Source organism: Chinchilla lanigera, unplaced genomic scaffold (assembly GCF_000276665.1).
Source record: "Chinchilla lanigera isolate Chin_1 unplaced genomic scaffold, ChiLan1.0 scaffold00028, whole genome shotgun sequence".
Taxonomy (NCBI): Eukaryota; Metazoa; Chordata; class Mammalia; order Rodentia; family Chinchillidae; genus Chinchilla; species Chinchilla lanigera.
In genome coordinates this window covers 2,660,068-2,680,980 of record NW_004955429.1, presented here as the reverse complement: position 1 = coordinate 2,680,980, position 20,913 = coordinate 2,660,068, and the positions used below count along the sequence as shown (strand labels likewise).

The 20,913-nt window shown below is 40.9% G+C and overlaps 1 protein-coding gene across 2 annotated transcripts in view; it reads left to right on the top strand.

Annotated features, from left to right (window-relative positions):
* The first annotated feature begins 19,798 nt into the window (after positions 1 to 19,798).
* Positions 19,799 to 20,913, top strand: part of Acbd5 (acyl-CoA binding domain containing 5) — a 38,141-nt gene continuing 37,026 nt past the window's right edge. The window contains exon 1 of one of the 2 annotated variants that reach the window (XM_005386871.2): positions 19,799 to 20,708. In XM_005386871.2, coding sequence (XP_005386928.1) covers positions 20,328 to 20,708 — 381 coding nt within the window. In that variant the 5' untranslated portion in view covers positions 19,799 to 20,327. The remainder of the gene's footprint in view (positions 20,709 to 20,913) is intronic. The other variant, XM_005386872.2, reaches the window with a different exon arrangement.

The window sequence follows — 20,913 nt, the reverse complement described above, 5'->3', positions numbered from 1 at the left end:
AGCCATTCAGAATCACAACTAGAGGAGTAATAGCATTACTCAACCTTATAAAGGTCGCCATGGATAGATATTTCTAGAATATTATCTTTACTAGGGGCTATAAAATGTTCAACCACTATAAGAAAAAAATTACATCTTCCACATAAAAGAAATAGCATCTGCTAGCCACTAGATTCTCCATCAAGGGTTTTATAGTCTATAAAGCACTGAATAGATTACTTTGCATAATCTCTGGAAAAGGCATAAGAATCTTATCATTAACCCAAACATGATTTAATACAAATTATTACCATTTCATATATTGTTGATCTTGATCTGTAAATAGGCCAGTTATAACCATGGAATATATACATAATAGCATGTATATATCCACGTATACTTGCACATACTGACATAAAGTTTCACAGAACTAAACATTACATGCTCTAATATTTCCTAGTCCATTACATTTCATTACTAACAGGGACCATTAAATTGATGCTATGACCCACAGAAGGTAAGGAGAGATGTACCCTTAGAGCACTGCCACTGTCAGTCTCAACCCAGAATTTAAATGTACTTAAATGTCATTCAAAGGATGATCATAGTTCACATGTCTAAATCACAGTTATGCTAGTTTTCAAAAACAACGATAAAGTATGAAATAGAAGAAACAATAAAAATGAAATACACTGGTGAAGTTGGCTTAATAAAATAGCAATTTTTTTCAAGTCAAAAAATATAATATTTGTATCTGGCATGGTGTCTCATGCCTCTGATCCCAGCACCTGGGAGGTTGAGGCAGGAGGATCACTGCAGGCTCCAGGCCAGCCTGGACTACATAGTGAGTTCAAGGCCAGCCTGAACTATATAGCAAGACCCTGCCTCAGAAAGCAAGCAAAAAAAAGGTCATTCAATGGAACATTTTAATATATCCCTATCAGAAACCAAAGAAGCAAACAGAAAGTTAAGATATAAAACGCTTGAATAATAAAATTAGCACAGATATTAATAATATTAGAAATAAAGAAGAGGACACAAGTTACAATGATGAACAGTAACAAATTTCTAGGCTTCCAGAAGTAGGTAAAATAATAAACAATTCCATTTGCATCTCCTTCAATTTCACTGGACTGGAAGAAAAGATAAACTCTGTCTATTTTCAAATTTGTGCAGCAATGTGGGTTTCAAACTGCCTTCTAAAAAATATTTTAATTTGAGATTCAAAATCCCTTGCCTCACTGAAATGGGTCATAGACCAAATGAAAGACTAAAACTATAAAATTTCTAGAATAAAACATAAGGAGGAAATCTTAATGCATTTGGGTTAAACAGAGAGTAACTAGGTCATACACAAATGAAATGCAAAATGAAAAAAACAGTGAATTGAATGTCAGCAAAATTTAAAAATATTTCTTCTTCAAAAGACTCTGTTGAGAAAATCAGGGTGAGGAGTGCTGAGGATGCAGCTCATTGGAGGTCCATGTGCCTAGCATGAGCAGAGGCCTGCGGTTGGTCCCCAAACCACAGAAGAAGGAATGAAAGAGGAAGGGAAGGAAAGGAAAGGAGGAGACTCCTTAAGTTATGAGTCCATTTATATGAAATTTTAGAAAAGGCAAAGTTGCTGTGATAGAAGTCAGAAAAGACTTTGGTGCCTGCCAGGCAGACGCAAGGTCATGAGTTCAATTCCGGGTAGCAAAAAAATGAAAATTAAAAATTTAAAAAAAAAAAAAGAAATCAACATCTTCATTTCCTGGCAAATGCAAGGTCCTGAGTTCGAGTCCCCGTGCAAAAAAAAATGAAAAAGAAGACTTTGCCAAAGATTGGAGAAACAATGGGAAGTTACTCCAGAGTTACACAAGTGAACTTCAGAGGTTACAGAAATGTCCCAGACCATGACTGTAGTGGAGTTACATAACTACAGACATTTGCCAGGTTACACTGAATTGCACAATCACAATGTGCAAGTATCAGGCTGAGCGTGGTACACTCCTGTAGTCTCAGCACTGGGGAGACTGAGGCAAAAAGATCACTGAGAGCTCAAGGCCCGCCTGAACTACATGCTGTCTCAAAGAACCTTGTATTATTCTAAGTAAATTGTATTTCAATGCAGCTAATCAAAAAAGTGTGAATCATTACTTCAAATATTAAAAACAAAAAATTTTATATTGTTCTTGCCTTTGTCCTGCGATGAAAAGTTACAGTCTGAAAGGATAGGAGAGTGCTGGCTTTTCCAAGTAGTAAAGATGCTTAAATAGTCTAGAGTTAACTTTGAAGATTGCAAAGGACCTGTCATGGGGGCACACACCTGTAATCCCAGCACTCAGGAGGCTGAGGCAGGAGAATCATTGTAAGTTTGAGAGCAGCCTGGGCTACAAAGTAAGTTCAAGGTCAGCCTGAATTGTATAGTGAAACCCTGTTTCAAAAAGACAAAAAAAAAAAAAAAGAAAAGAAAAGAAAAGAAAAGAAAAGAAACCCACAAACATTGCAAAGGGTTGGGGTATGCTCAGTAGCAGAGCATTTGGTTTTTGTTTGTTTGTTTGTTTGTTTTTTGAGACAGGGTCTAGCTATGCCGTTCAGGCTGGCCTTGAGCTCGCTTTGTAGCCCAGGTTGGTCTCAAACTTGCAATGATCCTCCTGCCTTAGCCTCCTGAGTGCTGGGATTACAGGCATGCACCACCATGCCCAGTGCTAGTGGCAGAGCATTTGATAGCTTTCATGAATCTTTGGGTTTGACCCCCAGCAGCACAGCACAGAAAAACAGCAGATAAACACCATGATGATAAATTAACAGCACCACACTGACTTTTCAAAGTCCAACTTCTATTTCATATGTGTACTTCTCCTTCTAGGATCTCCTATTCTGTATACTTTTATACTCTTTATTAATTTAGGATTTTTTTTTTCTAGTGCTAGACATCAAGCTCACCAGCATCTATCACCAAATTCTTTCTCCAGACCTCTTTATTTTTTTATTTTGAGACAGGTTCTGACAAGGTTGCCCAGGCTGGCCTCAAATTTGTGATTTTCCTGCCTCAGCCTCCCAAGTAGCTAGGATTACAGGTATGCTCCATCTTGCTGGGATCCTCTGTGGATTTTATGCAAATAAATTGTAATGAAATTTTTTGGAAAGAAATTCCAACAGGACCCCAATTCGATGATGCATCCTTGTAATCCCAGCACTCTGGGAGGCTGAAGCAGGAGGATCACAAGTTCAAGGCCAACAAGGACAATTTAGTGACTTAGCAAGACCCTGCCTCAGAATTTAAAGAAAAATTAAAAGGGCTGGAGTTGTAGCTCAGTGTGAAGGCCCCAGGTTCAAGTACCCCACCCATAATTTATAACAGAATAAGGAATGATAGTGTTCCTATTAAATTTAACAGTCTAATCCCAGGGTTCAAATTGTAAACCAGACCTTGTACATTTCATTTCATGGACATCTAGTTAGGCTAAGCAATTTTGTCGTGAAAAATAATGTGTAGCATTCTGAACATATGCATGGAGAAAGAGTGAAATGTTATATATTCTACTGTAAAGTATCAGGTTGCTGACAAACATAGAGCTCTTCAGAAAGATTAAGAGAGGTGCCCAGCAAAATCATGGCTCACAAAGAACGTGACTGCACCCTTTGGGAAGCTAGTCAATTCACAGTGATGCAACCCAGGACATTAAATTGGAAGCAGGTGCCAAACAAACACGCATACAGAGTGGCCACAGGATATAATGGGAAGAAACAAGGGTTTAGGCCCTGCCTGACCTTTCTGACTGTTACTCTTCAGCTGAATCACCTCGCCGCAGCGATGCAATCACCTTCCCCTCTACACAAGACATTCAAAAGGGCTAGGGGACTTGTCCATGAGGCCTGCTATAAAAAAAAGTCTATAGACCAGGCAGCTTCAACAGCAGCAATTTAGTTATTCCAGTTCTGGAGGTTGAAAGCCCTTATTCCCTTCAAAGTTCTCCTCAAAACAATCCAGGCCTTTTCTAGCACTTGCTAGAAAATTCTTCCAGCCTCTACCTATTACCCAGCCCCTAAGCCACATCTACATGTTTAGTTATTTATTATAGCACCACCCCACTTCACAGACCCAAATTTGTATTTGTACTCTAAGGCTGCCATAAGAAAATATTTCTGACTGAATGGGTTAAGCAACAGACATTTTTCACAGTTCCAGGAGCTGGAAGCCCAAGATGAAGGTGTGAACAGGTTTGGTGTGTCCTGGGGCTGTTCTCCTTGGTTTGCAGATTCTTGTCTCCCTCCTGTGTCCCTGCTTGGCCTTTCTTCCCTGCATTTCCGGTATCTCCTCTTATTAAGACATCCACACTGGTTATATTGGATTAGAGCCCCACCCTAAAGGCCCCATTTCAACCTAATTATCTCTTTAAAAACTTATCTCTAACTGCAGTCATATCCACGATGATAGGGCCTAGGACTTCAGTGTAAGAATTTGGAAGGAGACACAGTTCACTGAAGTGGTGTTCTGGGGTTCCACAGTCCTTCATTATTTCCTGTCCTAGCTTCCTGGGGACCTTACCAGACTGGGAATGTAGCTCATTGTTACGGCATTTGCCTAGCATGTATGAAGCCCTCAGCTGGATCCCCAGTACCACAATAAATACAATGTAAAAATAAAATAATGTTAGTCTTCAGGAATCCCCAGAAAGGGAAGAAAGAATAATAGAGCACACTGTGCAGTTTAGCAACACCCACACAAGACAAGGACTTCAGGAGCCAGAATGAATGACAAGCCTTCCTTCAATTTTTATTGTAATTGTTATGCAGAGTCATAATGCTGGTAACAGAAAAGAACCACAGGCCAATCCTCAGGCAGATCTGATTACTAACATGAGCGGGATCTTTCCCAAACACCTTAGGCAAATCACGGCACAATGCCAGTGTCATTTTAGTGTATAGCGAGCTGCTGTCAAGAAATAATCAAAAATTAGCAATAGGCTAAAAACACAAGCTTCCTAGAGTCCTAGCAGAAAAAAATATGCGTCTTTAAGAGAAATTTCATGTTATGTTTACTTCTTTTCCAGAAGCTGCAATATGCTTCAGAAGAATTAATCTCTTGTTGGTTTTGGAAGCAGCTGAATCGACATACGTACTGTCCTCCGCCTTTCTTTCTCAACTTCCTTTAAGACACTGCAGTCATTAGTAACAATCAAAGCAGTTTCTGGAACAGTTGGCTGGAAACGAGTACCTCATTCTCTGGACCCAGAGGTGAGCCAGGTGGTGATGGCTTTTTCTGAACTTTGTTCCTTCAGCCCTATCGGTGGATTTCTAAATCCTTTACACTTTGTACTATCCACAGGAACTTGGCTTATTCTGACTGAACTCTGACCAATATAACTGTGCAAAAACACACTTAAAAGTTCTAAGAACAGAGACTTAAACTCAGTGGCACAGTGCCTGCCTGGCAAGCGCAAGGTCCTGTGCTCAATTCCTGGTACCTAAGAAGAGGGACTTAGAGTTCAGGTGTGACCCAACGGGAAGAATATGTGCTTTGCATATGTGAGACTCTGAGCCCAATCTCTAGTACAAAAAAACATTCTAAGGACAATTGATAATCCATGCAAGGGGCTGGGGATTTAGCTCAGCGGCAAAGCACCTGACTGGCAAGCGCAAGGTTGTGAGTTTGATTCCTGGTACCAGAGGAAAAACAAAACACAAACAAAAAAAGAGATAATCCATGCAAAAATCAACATTTAGTCGGAAGTCATAGAAAAACAATTGAAGCCAGTCTTACAAGGGGTTAAAAGAGAAATATTAAAAAAGATTTTATTCTGAATAGTCAGCTTTGTCACAGAACCGAAAGATAGAATTTCAGTCAGTCCTATGAAAGTACCACAGCAAATCACCGGGCAAGCCAGTGGGAACGTGGGCGGCATTGCCGGTTAACGTCTTCTTTCCTTGCCCAAAGGCTTCCTTTGCTAGCCGTTCTAAATGGCACAGAGCATGGCAAAATTTGGCTCCAGAGATTTCGTTGGCTGCATTCAAGAAACCCAGTCTGAGACGGAAATGTCTCTGCTCCAAACCCATATTCCTCAGAAATAAAATCTGATTAGGCCAACTTGAGTGTCGTTTCCTTTCCACGCCTTGCCTTCGGCAGTAGGAGTCCCGGTCAGCAGCACCGGCACAGCGCTACAGGACTTCCCTGAGGACAGAGGGGGAAATCTCAGAAAGATTAGATTAAAAAAACAAAACAGTGTAGGTGCAGAAATACTACGTTTCCAGAGATATTGCTACTGTTCATTAGTAGAGAAGTTTCTCTGAATGTATGGAGGCACTTGGCCTTCCGTTCTGTCCGGTCAGACCTATGTGTTGCTTTCCTACGGAGGCCATTTGGTCCCCCACCCCGGGTATGGGGAATTGAACTCACGACCTCACACTTGCCAGGCAGGCGCTGTGCCGCTGAGCTAAATCCCCAGCCCTAATTTGTCACTGACAATTGTTCTTGCTTTCCTTTTGGGAAAGTGAGAGAGAGAATGCGGTCTGAATGGTTAATTGATTAATTAATTAATTAAATACAAAAGGTTCTTTTTTTTTAATACAAAAGGGTTTTATGGTCTTTCAGGAAGTAGCTCCTGTAATTCTCCTTATATTTTCTTTCTTCCTGCTGCATGGATGTGATTTAATCTTTCTCATTTTTTATTCTGAGGTGTGAATTTTCTGTGGTGAGAGTAAAGATTGTGATGGCAAGACAGCAAAGAGAAAGAGTCAGTTTTCAGATTTCACATGGTAAAATAGAATTTTAAAGTGTCTGCTGAGAAAATAGTCCAGAAAGGTGGACTTTGCCATGAGAAAAGGATTTCAGAGTTTTAAAAGCATCTTTTCATATACCAGAAATGCAGTTTAGATGCTTGGAGATTAAGCCAGTGTGTAATACAGATCCTACCACAAAGAAGAATGAGACACAATTCCACAAAAACCCTGGGAAAGAGAGAAATCAGGAAAGGAAAAAGGGCAGCCCTGAGGTTTATAACTTGGGAAGAAGATACCAGGAATGATGGCTCACGCCGGTAATCCCAGGCCGAGCCGGGAGCATCCCTGTGAGTTCAAAGCCTGCCTGGGCTACAAAGTGAGTTCAAGGCCAGCCTCAACTGCATAGCGAGACCCTGTCTCAAAAAGACAAAACAATAATAATAATAATTTGGGAAGAAACATCCGAATAGTTTTTGATTTCCTAGTCTAGAGGGTACTTTCCTCTAACTTCTCAGTGTGTAAACAAGAAATTAACAGCTCTTTAGAAAATACTATTCACTGGACTGGGGATTTAGCTCAGTGGCACAGTGCCTGCCTGACAAGCGTGAGGTTGTGAGTTCGATTCCCAGTAGGGGGGGGGGTGGACAACAGAGTGCTGGGATTATAGGCATGTAGAAAACAGTATTCACCAGCAAAGGCTAGAACAATGTAATTGCACTCTAGTACTAGGACTATGTTTTGCGGTACCAATCCCAGGAATGTGGAAATCAAGGCCTTCACACTGAACTACATGCTCAGCCTTTTTATTTTATTTTTTTATTTTGAAACAGGATTTCCCTGGGTTGCTAAATTACCCAGTCTGGGCTGGAACTTGCAATCCTCTTGCCTCAGCCTCCCAGAGGATTATAGGCATGTGCTGTTACTATTGGCACCAAGTGCTAGTTTGGGAATTATTGAGGAGATTTCAAGATATGCCTGCATTCTCCAATAAGTCTCAATCATGCAAGCCTCAGTGGGGCATGTAAAAATGCTGAGAATTGAAGACCTGTTTGTTACAGAGACTTACAATCAGAGGCCAAGGCAGGAATAGGAATCATAGAATTTAGCTCCCAGTGTCAACCTACTGCCTGAAACAGTCAGGCCACATAAGACACACACCCGTAGCCCAGAACAGCCAAGGTATGTTATACCAAGTATCTTCCTTGACACAGAACAAGAACCAAAGGTTCTTCCCAGCATGAGTTGAGGATTCAGGAACTTACACTCAACCAATGCCATTTAGGAAGAAGGCTTGGAAGGGAGAGGTTTTCAAAGTAGAAAGGCAGCCTGCTAGGAGTTTGGAGTTTGAATAGATTATCTACCAAAAATAAACTGGTATGGCCTAAAAACTACTATACTTAATCTGGTGATGATTGATTTACTTTTCCCTGGCAACATAGTAATCCCCTCTTATACTTATGGTGATACATTCCAAGAAACCCAATGGATCCCTGAAATCACAGAGTGTCAAACCCTAAATAAAAGCACCATGAAGCCAGGAGCTGTCTATAATCCCAGTTTAGGAGGCTGAAGCAGAAGGATCTCCAGTTCCAGCCTAGGCTGGACAGTTCAGCGATTTAGTGAGACCGTGTCTCAAAACAAAAAATAAAAAGACTGGTATTGTAGCTTATTGTGAAGACCCTGGGTTCAAACTGCAGTAGCACAAGGGGAAAGAAAAGCCTATGGGGCCGGGGACATGGCTCAGTGGCACAAACACCTGTCTGGCAAGCACAAGGTCCTGAGGTTGGTTCCCAGTACCAAATAAATAAATAAATAAATAATAAAAAGAAAGAAAAACCCTATGATGCTACCGCAGCTGATTTGATAACGGACCTGGCTACTAAGTAACTAATGGGCAGGTAGCATATACTGCACAGCTCCACTGACAAAGTGATGATTTATGTTCTGGGCAGGATGGAGCAAGACAACAAGATTTCATCACACAACTCAAAAGAGTGCACAATTTAAAACTGATGTCTCGAATTTTCCATTTAGTATTTCTGGACCATGGCTGGCTTTGGGCTGGGAATGTAGCTCAATAGCACAAGCACTTGCCTGGCAAGTACAAGGTCCTGAGTTCAAATCCCAGTACCAAAGAAACAAAAAACAACAACAACAAAAGAATTATAATAACCATGGCTGGCCTTGGATAATTTACAATGCAGAAAAAACCCACAAAACATTGGATAGGGAAAGACTACTCTATTTACGGGAGAAATATTTTCAGTCTTCCACAAGTGCTTCTAGAACACAAAATAGGAATAGCATCCTTCAACTCATTTTATGAAGTTAGTGTAAACCTGATCCAAAATCCAACAAGGACAGTATAAGAAAAGAGAGCCACACTCACCTCATGGATAGCCTTTGGACATTTTCTATTGGCTTGTCTTTTTTATTATTTAGTTATAAAGTTCTTATATATTTTGGATATTTGGATATACACTGAAACTCTTTTCTCCTAATCTAGAGATGTTCTTTCCACATTTTGTTAGTGATATCACTTGGAGGGCAAAAGTTTTAATTGTGATGAAGTCCAAATCATCTGCTGTTTCATCATTTATGCATTTGGTGTCATATCTAAGAAATAATTGCATAATCTGAGAGCACAGTAGCTCAGACCTATGCTTTCTTCTGTGTTTTGGTCCTTACATCTGCATCTATCGTGCATTTTAACTTTTGTATGTGATGTGAGCTAGGGGTCCAACTTCATTGTTTCCCTGTCACCGTCCAGTTGTCACAGTACCACTTGTTTACTAGACTGTCAATGGATCATAAGTGAAGGTGTTTTTTATTTCTGGCTCTCAATCCCATCCCGGAGATCTATAGGTGTGGCCTCTTGGCAGAACCACACTGTTTTGATTACAGTAGCTTTGTAGGTAAGTTTGGAAGCTATTGAGTGTAAAGTGTCTAATTTGTCCCCTCTAAAATAAGATTGTTTTGGGGGCTGGGGGTTTAACTCAGCAGCACAGCACCTGCCTGGCAAGCGCAAGGTTGTGAGTTCAATTCCCGGTACTGGGAAAGAATAAAAAAAAAAAAAAAGATTGTTTTGTTTATTCTGGGTCCCATGTATTTTCATATGAACTTGAGGATTAGCTTATCAATTTCTTTTTTAAAAACTGTTTATTGGTGTAATTTATAGGTACATAATGATCACATTCATCATGGGAAATTGTAACTGTTTGTGCATATCTTGACCCCTCTTTTAATTTGGCTTGTCAATTTCTGAAGAGTAATCAAATAATTACTTTTGTTGAAGGTCCCTTGAGATTGCATTGATGTGTAAATCAACATGAGGAATATTTTCACCTTAATAATATTGTCTTATGATCTGTAAATGTGAGATGTTTTTCCATTTATTTACATCTTTTATTTCATTCAGCAAAGTTTTGTCACTTTCAGTGTGCATGACTTGCACTTCTTTCATTAAATTTACCCTGGAGTATTGTGCCATTTTGATGTGTTACAAATATCATTATTTTAACTTCATTTTCATATTGTTCTATCACTAGTATATAGAAACATGATTGATCCTTTAATATTGATCTTGTATTCCCAACCTTGCTAAACTCACATATCAGCTCTAATAGTTATCTTGTAAATATCTTGGGATTTTACATATACAAGGCCATACGTAGACCATATCTACACATCATATGTAGATAGACATAGTTTTACTCCTTTCTTCTCAATTTGGATACCTGTGTCTCCTTTTCCTGCCCAACTCACTTGTATAGCATCTCCCATACAACACTGATAGAAATAGCAGGAATAGATAGTATTCTCAGGTTTTTTATCTAGAGGCAAGTGCTCAATCTTTCAGCTTTGCATAAAACGTTAGCTGTAGGTTCTTCATAGATGCTTTGTATCAGCTTGAGGAAGTTCCTTCTATTCCTCATTTGTTGGGTGTTTTTATTTTAAAAGGGTGCTGGATTTAGTCAAATGTTTTGTTTCACATTTGTTGAGACAAAAAATGCTTTTCTGTCTTTATCTATTACAGTATACCGCTGCAAAGTGGTGGTTCAGAATTCGCAGCCCCAGTCGTTTACGAATTTTTCCTTAGAACCTAACTAATAATTGTTCATGGAACAACCCTCAATTTCGGGGAAACTGCAAATAACCTCTGGAATTTTATTTATTTATTTATTTATTTTTTGGTGGGAGGTTTGTAAGTAACCAGTCCAAGACCATTATTCAGTTCTTCTTGCTGCTGATTGGCTGCTGCTCTGTAACCCATCTCAGCAGATGCACCAGCGTTCTACATCACAGCAGGTTACTGTATTCTGTGTAGGTATCTCCAGCATTCTCAGTTTTGTTCTTCTTAAAGCCCTAAGATCCCTAAGATGCCGCCAAAACCTGCACATTCTAAGGCTTTATTAATACAGTAGTTTATTAAATTAAATTGTATAACTGTGGGAGACATGGCATATTTAAACTATAAAGACAGGCATTTATAAGCATTTTTCTGACCATATCTGAAATGCACGGTTTTTAACAATTCATAGGTGCTCTAGGTTCCTCCAAATTTCAGGGGTCCACCATAATATGAAGTGTCACATTGATGGATTTTCATAGGTTGAGCCAGTTTTATATTCTGGGATAAATCCCACCTGGTCATGGTTTACACTCCTTTTCACTTGCTGCCACACTCACTTTGCTAGTATTTTGCTGAGGATTTTGGAGTTTAAATTCATAAATGATATTGGCCTGTACCTTTTGTGATGTTTTCATCTGGTTTCCTGTCAGAGTAACACTGGTTTCAGGGAAGATGGGGACATGCTCCTTCCTATTCTATTTTTTTGAAAGTTTGTAAAGAATGAGTGTTAATTGTTTTTTGGTTGGGTTTTTTTGTTTTTTTGTTTTTATTTTTTGAGACAGGGTCTAACTATATAGTTCAGGCTGGCTTGAACTTACATAGCTGAAGGTAGCCTCAAACTTGTAGTGATCCTCCTGCCTCAGCCTCCCAAGTGCTGATATTACAGGCATGTACTACTACGCCTGGCTATTAACTGTTCTGAAATGTTCTGTTGGGATACAGCTCAGTGGTAGAGTGCTACCTACCCAGCAAGTACCTAGCATGTGCAAGGCTCCAGGTCCAGTGCCCAACACTGCAGAAACAAACAAAAACAAAACAAAAGAAAACCAGTCTCTTTCAAATGTTCAGTAGAATTCACCAGTGAAGCCATTTAACCCTGGGCTCTTCTTGATGAATACAACTCAATTTCTTTACCTGTTAAAAAGCCTATCCAGGTTTTCTACTTCTTAAGGCCGCCATAATAATTTTTGGCATTCAAGGAATATGTTCATTTCATCCAGCTTGTTCAATTTGTTTTCCTATAATCATTCATAGAGATCCCTTTCTTTTTTATGTCTGTAATGTTATGAGTAATGTCAACTCTCTCATTCCTGACTTTAGTAATTTGAGTCAAATCTTTTTCTTGGTCATGTTAGTTTCTTCAAAAAATAGTTTAGACTTGTTAAGTTCCCCTCCACCTCTCCTTCCCTCTCCCTCCCTCTCCCCTCTTCTGCTTTTTTTTTCTTCTTCTTCCCCTTTCTCTCATTCCCCTTCCCTTTCTTCTTCCTCCTCCTCCCCCTCCCCTTCCCCTTCCACTTTTCCCTCTCCCTCTCCCTCTCCCTCTCCCTCTCCCTCTCCTTCTCCTTCTCCTTCTCCTTCTCCTTCTCCTTCTCCTTCTCCATCTTTGAGGTATTAGAGGTTAAATCTAGGGTCTTCACACTGAACAATACCCAGTCCTTATTCTTTTGAGATACAGTTGTGCTAAGTTGCCCGGGCTTGGCATAAGCTTGTTATCCTCTTGCCTCAGACTCTTTAGTAACTGAAATTACAAGCGTGGTCTCCATGTGTGACTCTACTCTTCATTAGATCAGAAAGACTTGATAAATTCTCCTCTATTTATTCCTGCTCTAATCTTTATGTAATCTTTCACATCTTCTGTTCTGTTTCTTTGCTTTGAGCTTCATTTGATCTTTTTCTTGTTTAAAGGTGAAAATATGGGTTACAGATTTGAGGGTTTTGTTTAGTTTTTGTTTTTAGACAGGGTCGTGCCTTGTAGTTCAAGCTGGCCTTGAACCCAGGCTGACCTTATGCTTGGAGCAATCCTCCTGCCTCAGCCTCCCAAGTAACTGGGACTACAGGCACACACTAGCATGACCAACTGGATCATGATTTTTTTAAGCATTTGCCCATCTTTGCCTTCTGGTTGGAATGTTTAGACCATTACATTTAACTTCATAAAAATTAATAAAACAATGTAATTTATTTTGTCATTTTTCTCTTTGTCTTACATATGGCTTCGATTTTTTCTTTTTTGGTCTGTTCCACTGTTACTGACTTTTTTTTTAAACCAGATTTCAGAGTCTGGAGTCTTCTTCTACAGTGATTTCTAGATCCTTTCTCTCCTGAACAAAGAATTGGTCAAGGTGCAAAAAAGAGCAAGGGTTTACATTAATTAAAGGACGGAAAGGGAACGTGCTCTACAGAATGAATCTGGGACAAGTAGAAGGTGGAAGAGAAGGGGACCATTGAGAAAGAGGGTCACAGTGGCCCTGAGCTCCACAGCAACTGTCTTTCTGCATCTCCGCTCCTCGGGCTGACATCAGAGTGAGGTCATTCTGTGGAAAACCTGCTCCAGTTCTCACCGGAAGTCCATGCGCAGGACCTTGGAATGTTCTGCACTCTCTCTGGGAATCTTGTAGTTAGCAGGACACACCTACTTCCCCAGCCAGCTTTGCTCCACCCTAGTCTTCTGCCTCATTTTCATGTTAAATGGATGTTTTAATTCATTTCCATGTACCATTTTAATTCCCTTACCATGGCCTTTTCTGTATATTTTGTGTTATTTTTTGTGGTTGCCCTGATAATTAAATTAACATTTAAAAATAATCTAGTTCCAATTAATACTAAGTAAACTTCATATTACACCAAAGCTTTGCTCCCACATATTACACCAAAGCTTTGCTCCCACTTTCCCACTTTGTGCTACTGCTGTCACAAATTACAACTTTTAGGCTGGGCGTTGTGGCACACCCTGTAATCCCAGCACTTGGGATCCTGAGGCAAGAGGATCACCGGGAGTTTGAAGCCAGCCTGGGCTACATAGTGAGATCCTGTTTCAAAAAAACAGTAAAAAAAATTACATTTTTAAACATTAGAAATCTATCAACAGAGCTTTATAATTCTTGTTCTCTATAGATGTCCTTTAAATCATACAAAAGTGTTCTTATCTGTGTTAGTGAGAACACTGATAATATCCAGGTGTATGGTCTAGGTATACTCTATATTGTTCACATGACACAAGTGCATAATGACACACTCCTCAGAGCACTCATTGTTTTTTCGTTTTTTTTTTTTTTTTTTTTTTGCAGTACCGGGGATAGAACTCACGACCTTGCACTTGCCAGGCAGGCACTTGTGCCACTGAGCTAAACCCCCAGCCCCTAGAGCACCCATTGTTGAACGATACATCACCGGCACTGTCTTTGCCACCAATGAGTTCTGGCAAAGGCTCTGAGGACGAGGCTGCTAGCAGCGCTGAGGTCTGGCTCAGGTCAAATAAAGCCAAGTCCTCAGAGTGAGATTTTCCCTGGGAGTTGTTGTTATTCATGCCAAGGAGGGACAGTTCTTGGGACTGGGATTTCTGGGCCCCTCAAACCTGTTTGTCCCCTTCACTGACTGTGCTGCTGCTGCTTTGCACAGCTACTGTGATGGCAGGTTTGTGTTGAAGGCTACTGTGGTGCTGGGGAGAGGGTTGGGAATCAGGCAAGTCAAAGTGTCGCAGAACTTGCTGTCATTCTTGAGACTGAGTTGTTTTCCTCCAATCAGTGCTGCATAGGTTGTTACTAGCTTTGATTAATTCCCAACATTTTGATAAAAGGTGACTTCTGCAATTTTGCAGTGTTCTCATTGCTATTATGGAGAAGCAGGGCTTTTCTTTTCTCTCTTTTTTTGGGGGTTTGGGGGCAGGCAGAGTCTCACTTTGTAGCAGGCTGGCCTTGAACTCCCAGCAGTACTCCTGCCTCGGCCTCCTGAGTGCTGGGATTATAGGCAGGTGCCACTGTGCCAGGTTTGGAGAAGCAGGTTTTAAAGATTATCTACCCCACCACCGTGGAAGTGCCTCCCCTCATTTGTTATGAATCTCCGCTTGATGTCCACCAGCTGTGTGAATTGGGGCGCGTTAGGTAACCTTGCTGGTACATTTATGTGAGCAATAATTGAGATGCTGCAGATAACATCATAATGTACATAACAGCGCCATTTTAAAAAACAAATTTTCAACAAATGTGAACGTGTTTGATGAACACTGTTATTTTCCCTCACAAAGCTGCCCCTCCCTTCTTAGATGTGGCTTCAGGATGGAATTTCCACCAACTGAATCCAGGGGAGGCAACATAAGAAACTTCTGAGTCACCTGCTGCAATGACAAATCCCTGTATTCATCTCTCGGCTTGCCTTCCTATTAGTTGCAAACAGCACTAAGTTGTCTCAGCCTCCCGTAGCTGGGAGTACAGGCATTTGCCACTGTGCCTGGCAGTACGCTCTCTTTTTTTGAGGACAATTCTGTTTACTCTGTTTGGAACACTCTGGTCTGTTGCAGGCAGGAAAGACATTCAGCTTCTGAAGGAAAACAGTTCAGCCTTTTAATTCTGACTAATCCTTGCAGAAAACAGTTCACTAGATTTGACTTCATTGGAATAAAGGTTTGAGTTACCTACAAAAATGTGACTTGTATTACAAAATGTATTTTTATGCAGTGGGATTTCTCCCTTCTCCCAGTTTCCAGACTTTCCAGAGGAATGTAACTTGATAAAGTTGACTTTTGCTATTACAGTAAAATACACATAATATGAAACTGATCATTTGACAATTTTTAACACAGTTCAGTGGCACTGAACACATTCACAGGAGTGTGCAAGCCTTACCATCATCCATCTGCAGAAATTTTTCATCTTCTCAAAGTAATTCTCAATCCCTACTAAAAATTAACTCTTCCTTCTCTTCTCTCCCAGACCACAGACACAACTATTTTATGAACCTGACTACTCTAGGTCCTTCATAGAAGTAAAATCATGCAATACATCTTTTTGTGAGTGGCTTATTTCACTTGGCATTTTATCTTCAAAGTTTACCCACCTTTCAAGGATGAATAATGTATACTAGATTTTTTTTTTTTTTTGAGACAGGGTCTCCCTATGTAGTGCAGGTTGACCTTGAACTCACTTAGGTAGCCCAGGCTAGTCTCAAACTCACAGTGATCTTCCTACCTCAGCCTCCTGAGTGCTGGGATTACAGGAGGGCACCACCACGTCTGACTGAAACTAGAATTTTTTTAAGGCCTGGTGTATATGATCTTCAAATCTACTTCAATCAGTTTTCATCTTATGCTTTGTCTTCCTTTCTCTCATACATCCGGTCCTACCTCATGAACAGACTTTCTGTTATTGCATATGATGTGCTTTTTGCGGTTTTATATCTCTTCCTAGAATGTCTCTCTTCTCATCTTCTCTGCTTGTAAACACCTTGTCCCAGCAGAACCTGCTCAAATGTTACTTCTTCTGTATTACTGTCTTCATCTGTGTCAGGTATATTTACTCATTTTCTCTTTTTTCCATGTCACTTAAAAAAATAATGTAAATTTTAGTTGAGCTCTGGGCATGGTGGCACACCCCTGTAATCCCAGCACTCAGGAGGCTGAGGCAGGAGGACTGCTGTGAGTTCGAGGCCAGCCTGGGCTATGTAGTGAGTTCAGGGCCAGCTTGAACTACATAGCAAGACCCTGTCTCAAAACAAAACAAAACAAACAAAACTTTAGTTAAAATACAACATACTCAAAAAGTATACAGCCCTTATACAGTTCAATACAATTTCACAAAATAAACACATATCATATGCACCTAATTAAAAGAAGATCACCAGAACCCTAGAAGGCATTTTTCACAATTTCAGACATTGTACATCCCGCCTCAATTCTAACATAACGTTGGTTTTGCCTATTTTTGTGCTTTACATGAAAGGAATGATACAGTGTATTCTATTTTCAATCTTAGTTCTTTCTCTCCACATTACGTGTGAGACAATTCACTGCACAGTTGCAGTTCATCTGTTCTCACTGTCTCATTGGCATGTGTCCTTCAGCAGCTCATATTTATCTATTTTACTGCTGATAGCCACTGAGTTGTTTCAGGATGTGGGCTTTTAGCAAATGATGCCATTATGGACATCTTTACACGTCTTTTTTCAGGGGGAATCAAACTCAGGACCTTGTGCTTGCCAGGCAGGCACTGTGCCACTGAGCTAAATTCCCAGCCTGTTTTTTTTTTTTTTTTTTTGTATGTGTGTGTACATAATATAGTATTTTTTATATCTTCAATGTTTGCACTGTATTTTAATTATTATTTTACATGTCTGCGTCCCGAGATTGTGAGTTTCTTAAGTGTCAAGTACATCACTTGGGACAGAGTAGTTTAGATGTATAGGTAGACACCACTCTGCCCTGCTAAATTTAGAAAATTTTTGTAAAGGAAGGCATAGCTGAAGGAATCTTTTTAAAAAGTTATTTTGGGCAACCCATTCATTCGAGATCCTTCCTGCCTGTCAGGAGCCATTCTTATTCCCCATTCTCCATTCCTATTCTCCAATAAATTTTCCTATTTAACTTCCGAAAAAAAAAGTTATATTAAGGTGGGCCCGTGGCACAGGCCTGTCATCTAAGCATCTGGGAAGCTGAAGCAAAAGGGTCATTAAGTTTGACCTCAGCCCAAGCAACTTCACAAAACCTTATCTCAAAATTAAAAAAAAAAAAAGGGCTGGGGATGTAGCTCAGAGTGAAGGCCCTTGGTTCAATGCCCAGGACTACAAAAGAAAATTGTTGTTTCCCTTTACATTTCTTAAAATTCATAAATAGCTTTTCTTATGGTCACATGTAAAAAGCAGATCCATTTTAAAAACTAAAATATCTCTAGAACATGATCAAGAATGCTTCAAATTAGGTATTGTGGTGGATTGATAACTGGTGGTCAGTTCGTAACACCCAGCTGAATTGAACCAGTGTGGTGCTGGGTGTGGAAGGCCCGACTGAGGATTATTGCCAGCAGCATAAAAGGCAGAACTGCAGAAGAAGAGAGGCTGTTGGGAGCTGGTGGAAGCTATTTGAGAAGCTGTTGGGTGCTGTTAGAAGCTGTAAGGAGCTGTTGGTTCTCTTGGAGGGGCTTGTCATGCTGGCTTTCCTGATGAACTCTGCTGTTCTCATCATCTCATCTCAGGACCTTGTTGACACTGAGAAAAGTTTCGGTTCACTTTAGGGGAGCTCTGGCCCTCACTCTGAGCGTCCCTTCCTGGCTCTGGAGGGGAAGATGGTACACAGCTGTCTCCTGAAGAAGCTTGTCACACTGGCTTTCCTGATGGGAACTCAGCTGTCCTCATTGTCTGAGGAGCTTGGGACCTCACTGTTGCTGAGGATGGCTCCGGTACTTTTCAGGGGAGCTCTGGTCCTTACTTTTAGCATTGCTTCCTGGCTCCAGTGCAGAACCTTCATCCTGCTAGCACAGACTTTCTAGCTTCCACCACTGAACTTTGGGCCTCCCCAGCCAGATCCATGAAACAGGCCTGCATGAGACATTGTCGTGGGTGTTTGACCTCCAGTTGGACTTGTAGGAGGTATTGTTACTGGCTCTAGGTCTTCAGCTGGACTCACACAGGACATTATCATAGGATTCAGGCCCTCATCTGGATTCTTTGGTCTTTAGCGTGTGGACAGATTTCCTGCACTCTTTTTGTATGTGATTCTTTGAGTGACTATTATAATCTTATAAAATATGTGTCCTGTATTATATTATTCCCCTTGCAAAACCCCAAGCTACAACAGGTATCATACTGAAAATACTGAAAGGCATTAATTAGTTGTCTCATGAGATACTATATTTTAGGAAGAATTATAGTTTCATATAGTTAAAAGGAACCTTGAGAACTAATTTCTAGTATCACTTTCATTAATATATTCCAGCAGGAATTAGCACATGTAAGCCAGCACAGCTATTTAAGAAAGTTTTTGTTTTTTGAGTCAGGTCTTGGTATATAATACTCCACCTCTGTAGCTAGGACTACTGGCATACTTGTACATACTTATGTGGTTTTTAGGTGTATGTATACATCGTGTAATGTTTAAACCAGGTTAAACATACCTATCTCCCCAAACATATTTATGTGAAAATACTCAAACCTATTTTGTCTGGGTTTTTGAAATGTACAGTATATTCTCGTTATTTCCAGTCATCCAATATCACACCAGAACTTCTCACTTCTAACTATGACTTACCGTAGCACCCACTGATCAAACTTGCCCCACCCTCTTCTCCAGGACTCTGTTTTACTTTCACAGGATCTGGTAGTCACCCCCCATTTTTTTTTTTTTTTTTCTGGTACCAGGAACCGAACTCATGACCTTGTGCTTGCCAGGCAGGTGCGGTGCCGCTGAGCTAAATCCCCAGCCCCAAGCCACCCTAATTTCTGAGACTAACTTTTTTTATGTTCTTCATAGAGTGAGGTCCAGTAGCCTTGTCTTTCTGTGCCTGGCTAATTTTAATGAACATAATGCCCTCCAGTTCCATCCATGCCACAAACGACAGAACTTCATTTTTTTTTTTTTTTTTTGTAACTAGCCTTGTCTTTCTGTGCCTGGCTAATTTTAATGAACATAATGCCCTCCAGTTCCATCCATGCCACAAACGACAGAACTTTTTTTTTTTTTTTTGTAACTAACTACTATTCCATGGTGAATATGTACACATTTCATCTCTTCATCAGTTAGGTTGTTTTTACTTCTTGGTAAACAAGAACTGGTTTATGAATAACTTTACATGAATAATGTTAATTTCCTTCATCCTTATATTCTTTTTCCTATAATCGGAAATTCATTATACTACCAAATGCAAATTCAATGCAGTGTCTGGCAGAAAATGCATTCATCATTACCTAAAGACCAACATAACTAGTAATAAAGTTTATTACAAAATCCTAATCGACAGTGTCACAATGAAGTCTTAAATTAGAAATAAACACCCAACATCTTTTCCTTAGTATGCAAGGCTGAGTAGGTTTGTACTGTGATGCATGTAGTGAAGAATAATAAAGAGATGAATATAGCTTTATTTCCCCGTTTTTATTAGTGCATGTTTGCAACATGTATTAAACACAGTCTTCCAAGTTTAGGTAAACTAGAAAAGTTGTCTTCCTTCGGTATGCTGGCAAAAGTCCAAGGCTGAAAAGCCGCAGGTTTTGAATTGAGTCTTGGCTCTGCTACTTATGAAACTGTGGGACCTAAGGCAAATTGGTTAATATGTGTGTAAATTTCCTCATTCGTAAACACCTTGCAGCGTTTTGCTGTTATTATTTCTTTTTACAGGGTTTCACTATTCAGTTCAGGCTGGCCTTGAGCTCACAGCGATCCTCCCGCCTCAGCCTGCAAAGTGCTGGGATTACAGGTGTGCGCCATCTCGCCCGGCCCCTCGCAGCGTTTGGAATACGGTTCGCAATTAGCAGACAATGTGCTTGGTGGTCTAGTGGTTGGGATTCAGTGCTCTCGCAATAGCAGACAATGATCGGCAGTCTATTATCCGAACCGCACTCTTCTCATTCACACCGACGACCTCAAGAAGGCACAAGAGGAAGAAAGGAGATTCCGTTCCCCCACTACAGTCCAGCACAGTCTAGCGCTCGGAGAGGTTCCAAGCGCGAGGCTGACGTGAGGCTCACCTTCATGGGCTTCCCGGAGCACGGGCGACCCGGCGAGGAGGAGGGATTTCCGCCACACGCCGGCCTGGGCCGGAAGCAAGCGGACCCGAGCAGGTTCCCCCGTGGCCGGGAGGAGCGACCGGAAACGCCGCGCAGTGGGACTACGTTTCCCAGAAGCCCACGCGGCAGGGCGCGGGGCGGTGCCGCGGACCGTACTGGACAGGCCTGGTCCCGCCGTACCAAGGTAAAAGCGGGCACCTCGGCTCCGAGGGAAGAGCCGCTGGCGGCCTGCGCTAGATTTGTGCTTTAACCCTCCTGACATCCTGAACTGATAAAAACGACGCTCCCGCTGGGCGTCTTAGAGTTCCTAGCCTTAGGACCGCACCCCATAGCCCGCGCTCCCCCAAACGCCCGGGGTCGCGGAGTTTGTGCCGGAGGCGCCCGGCGCC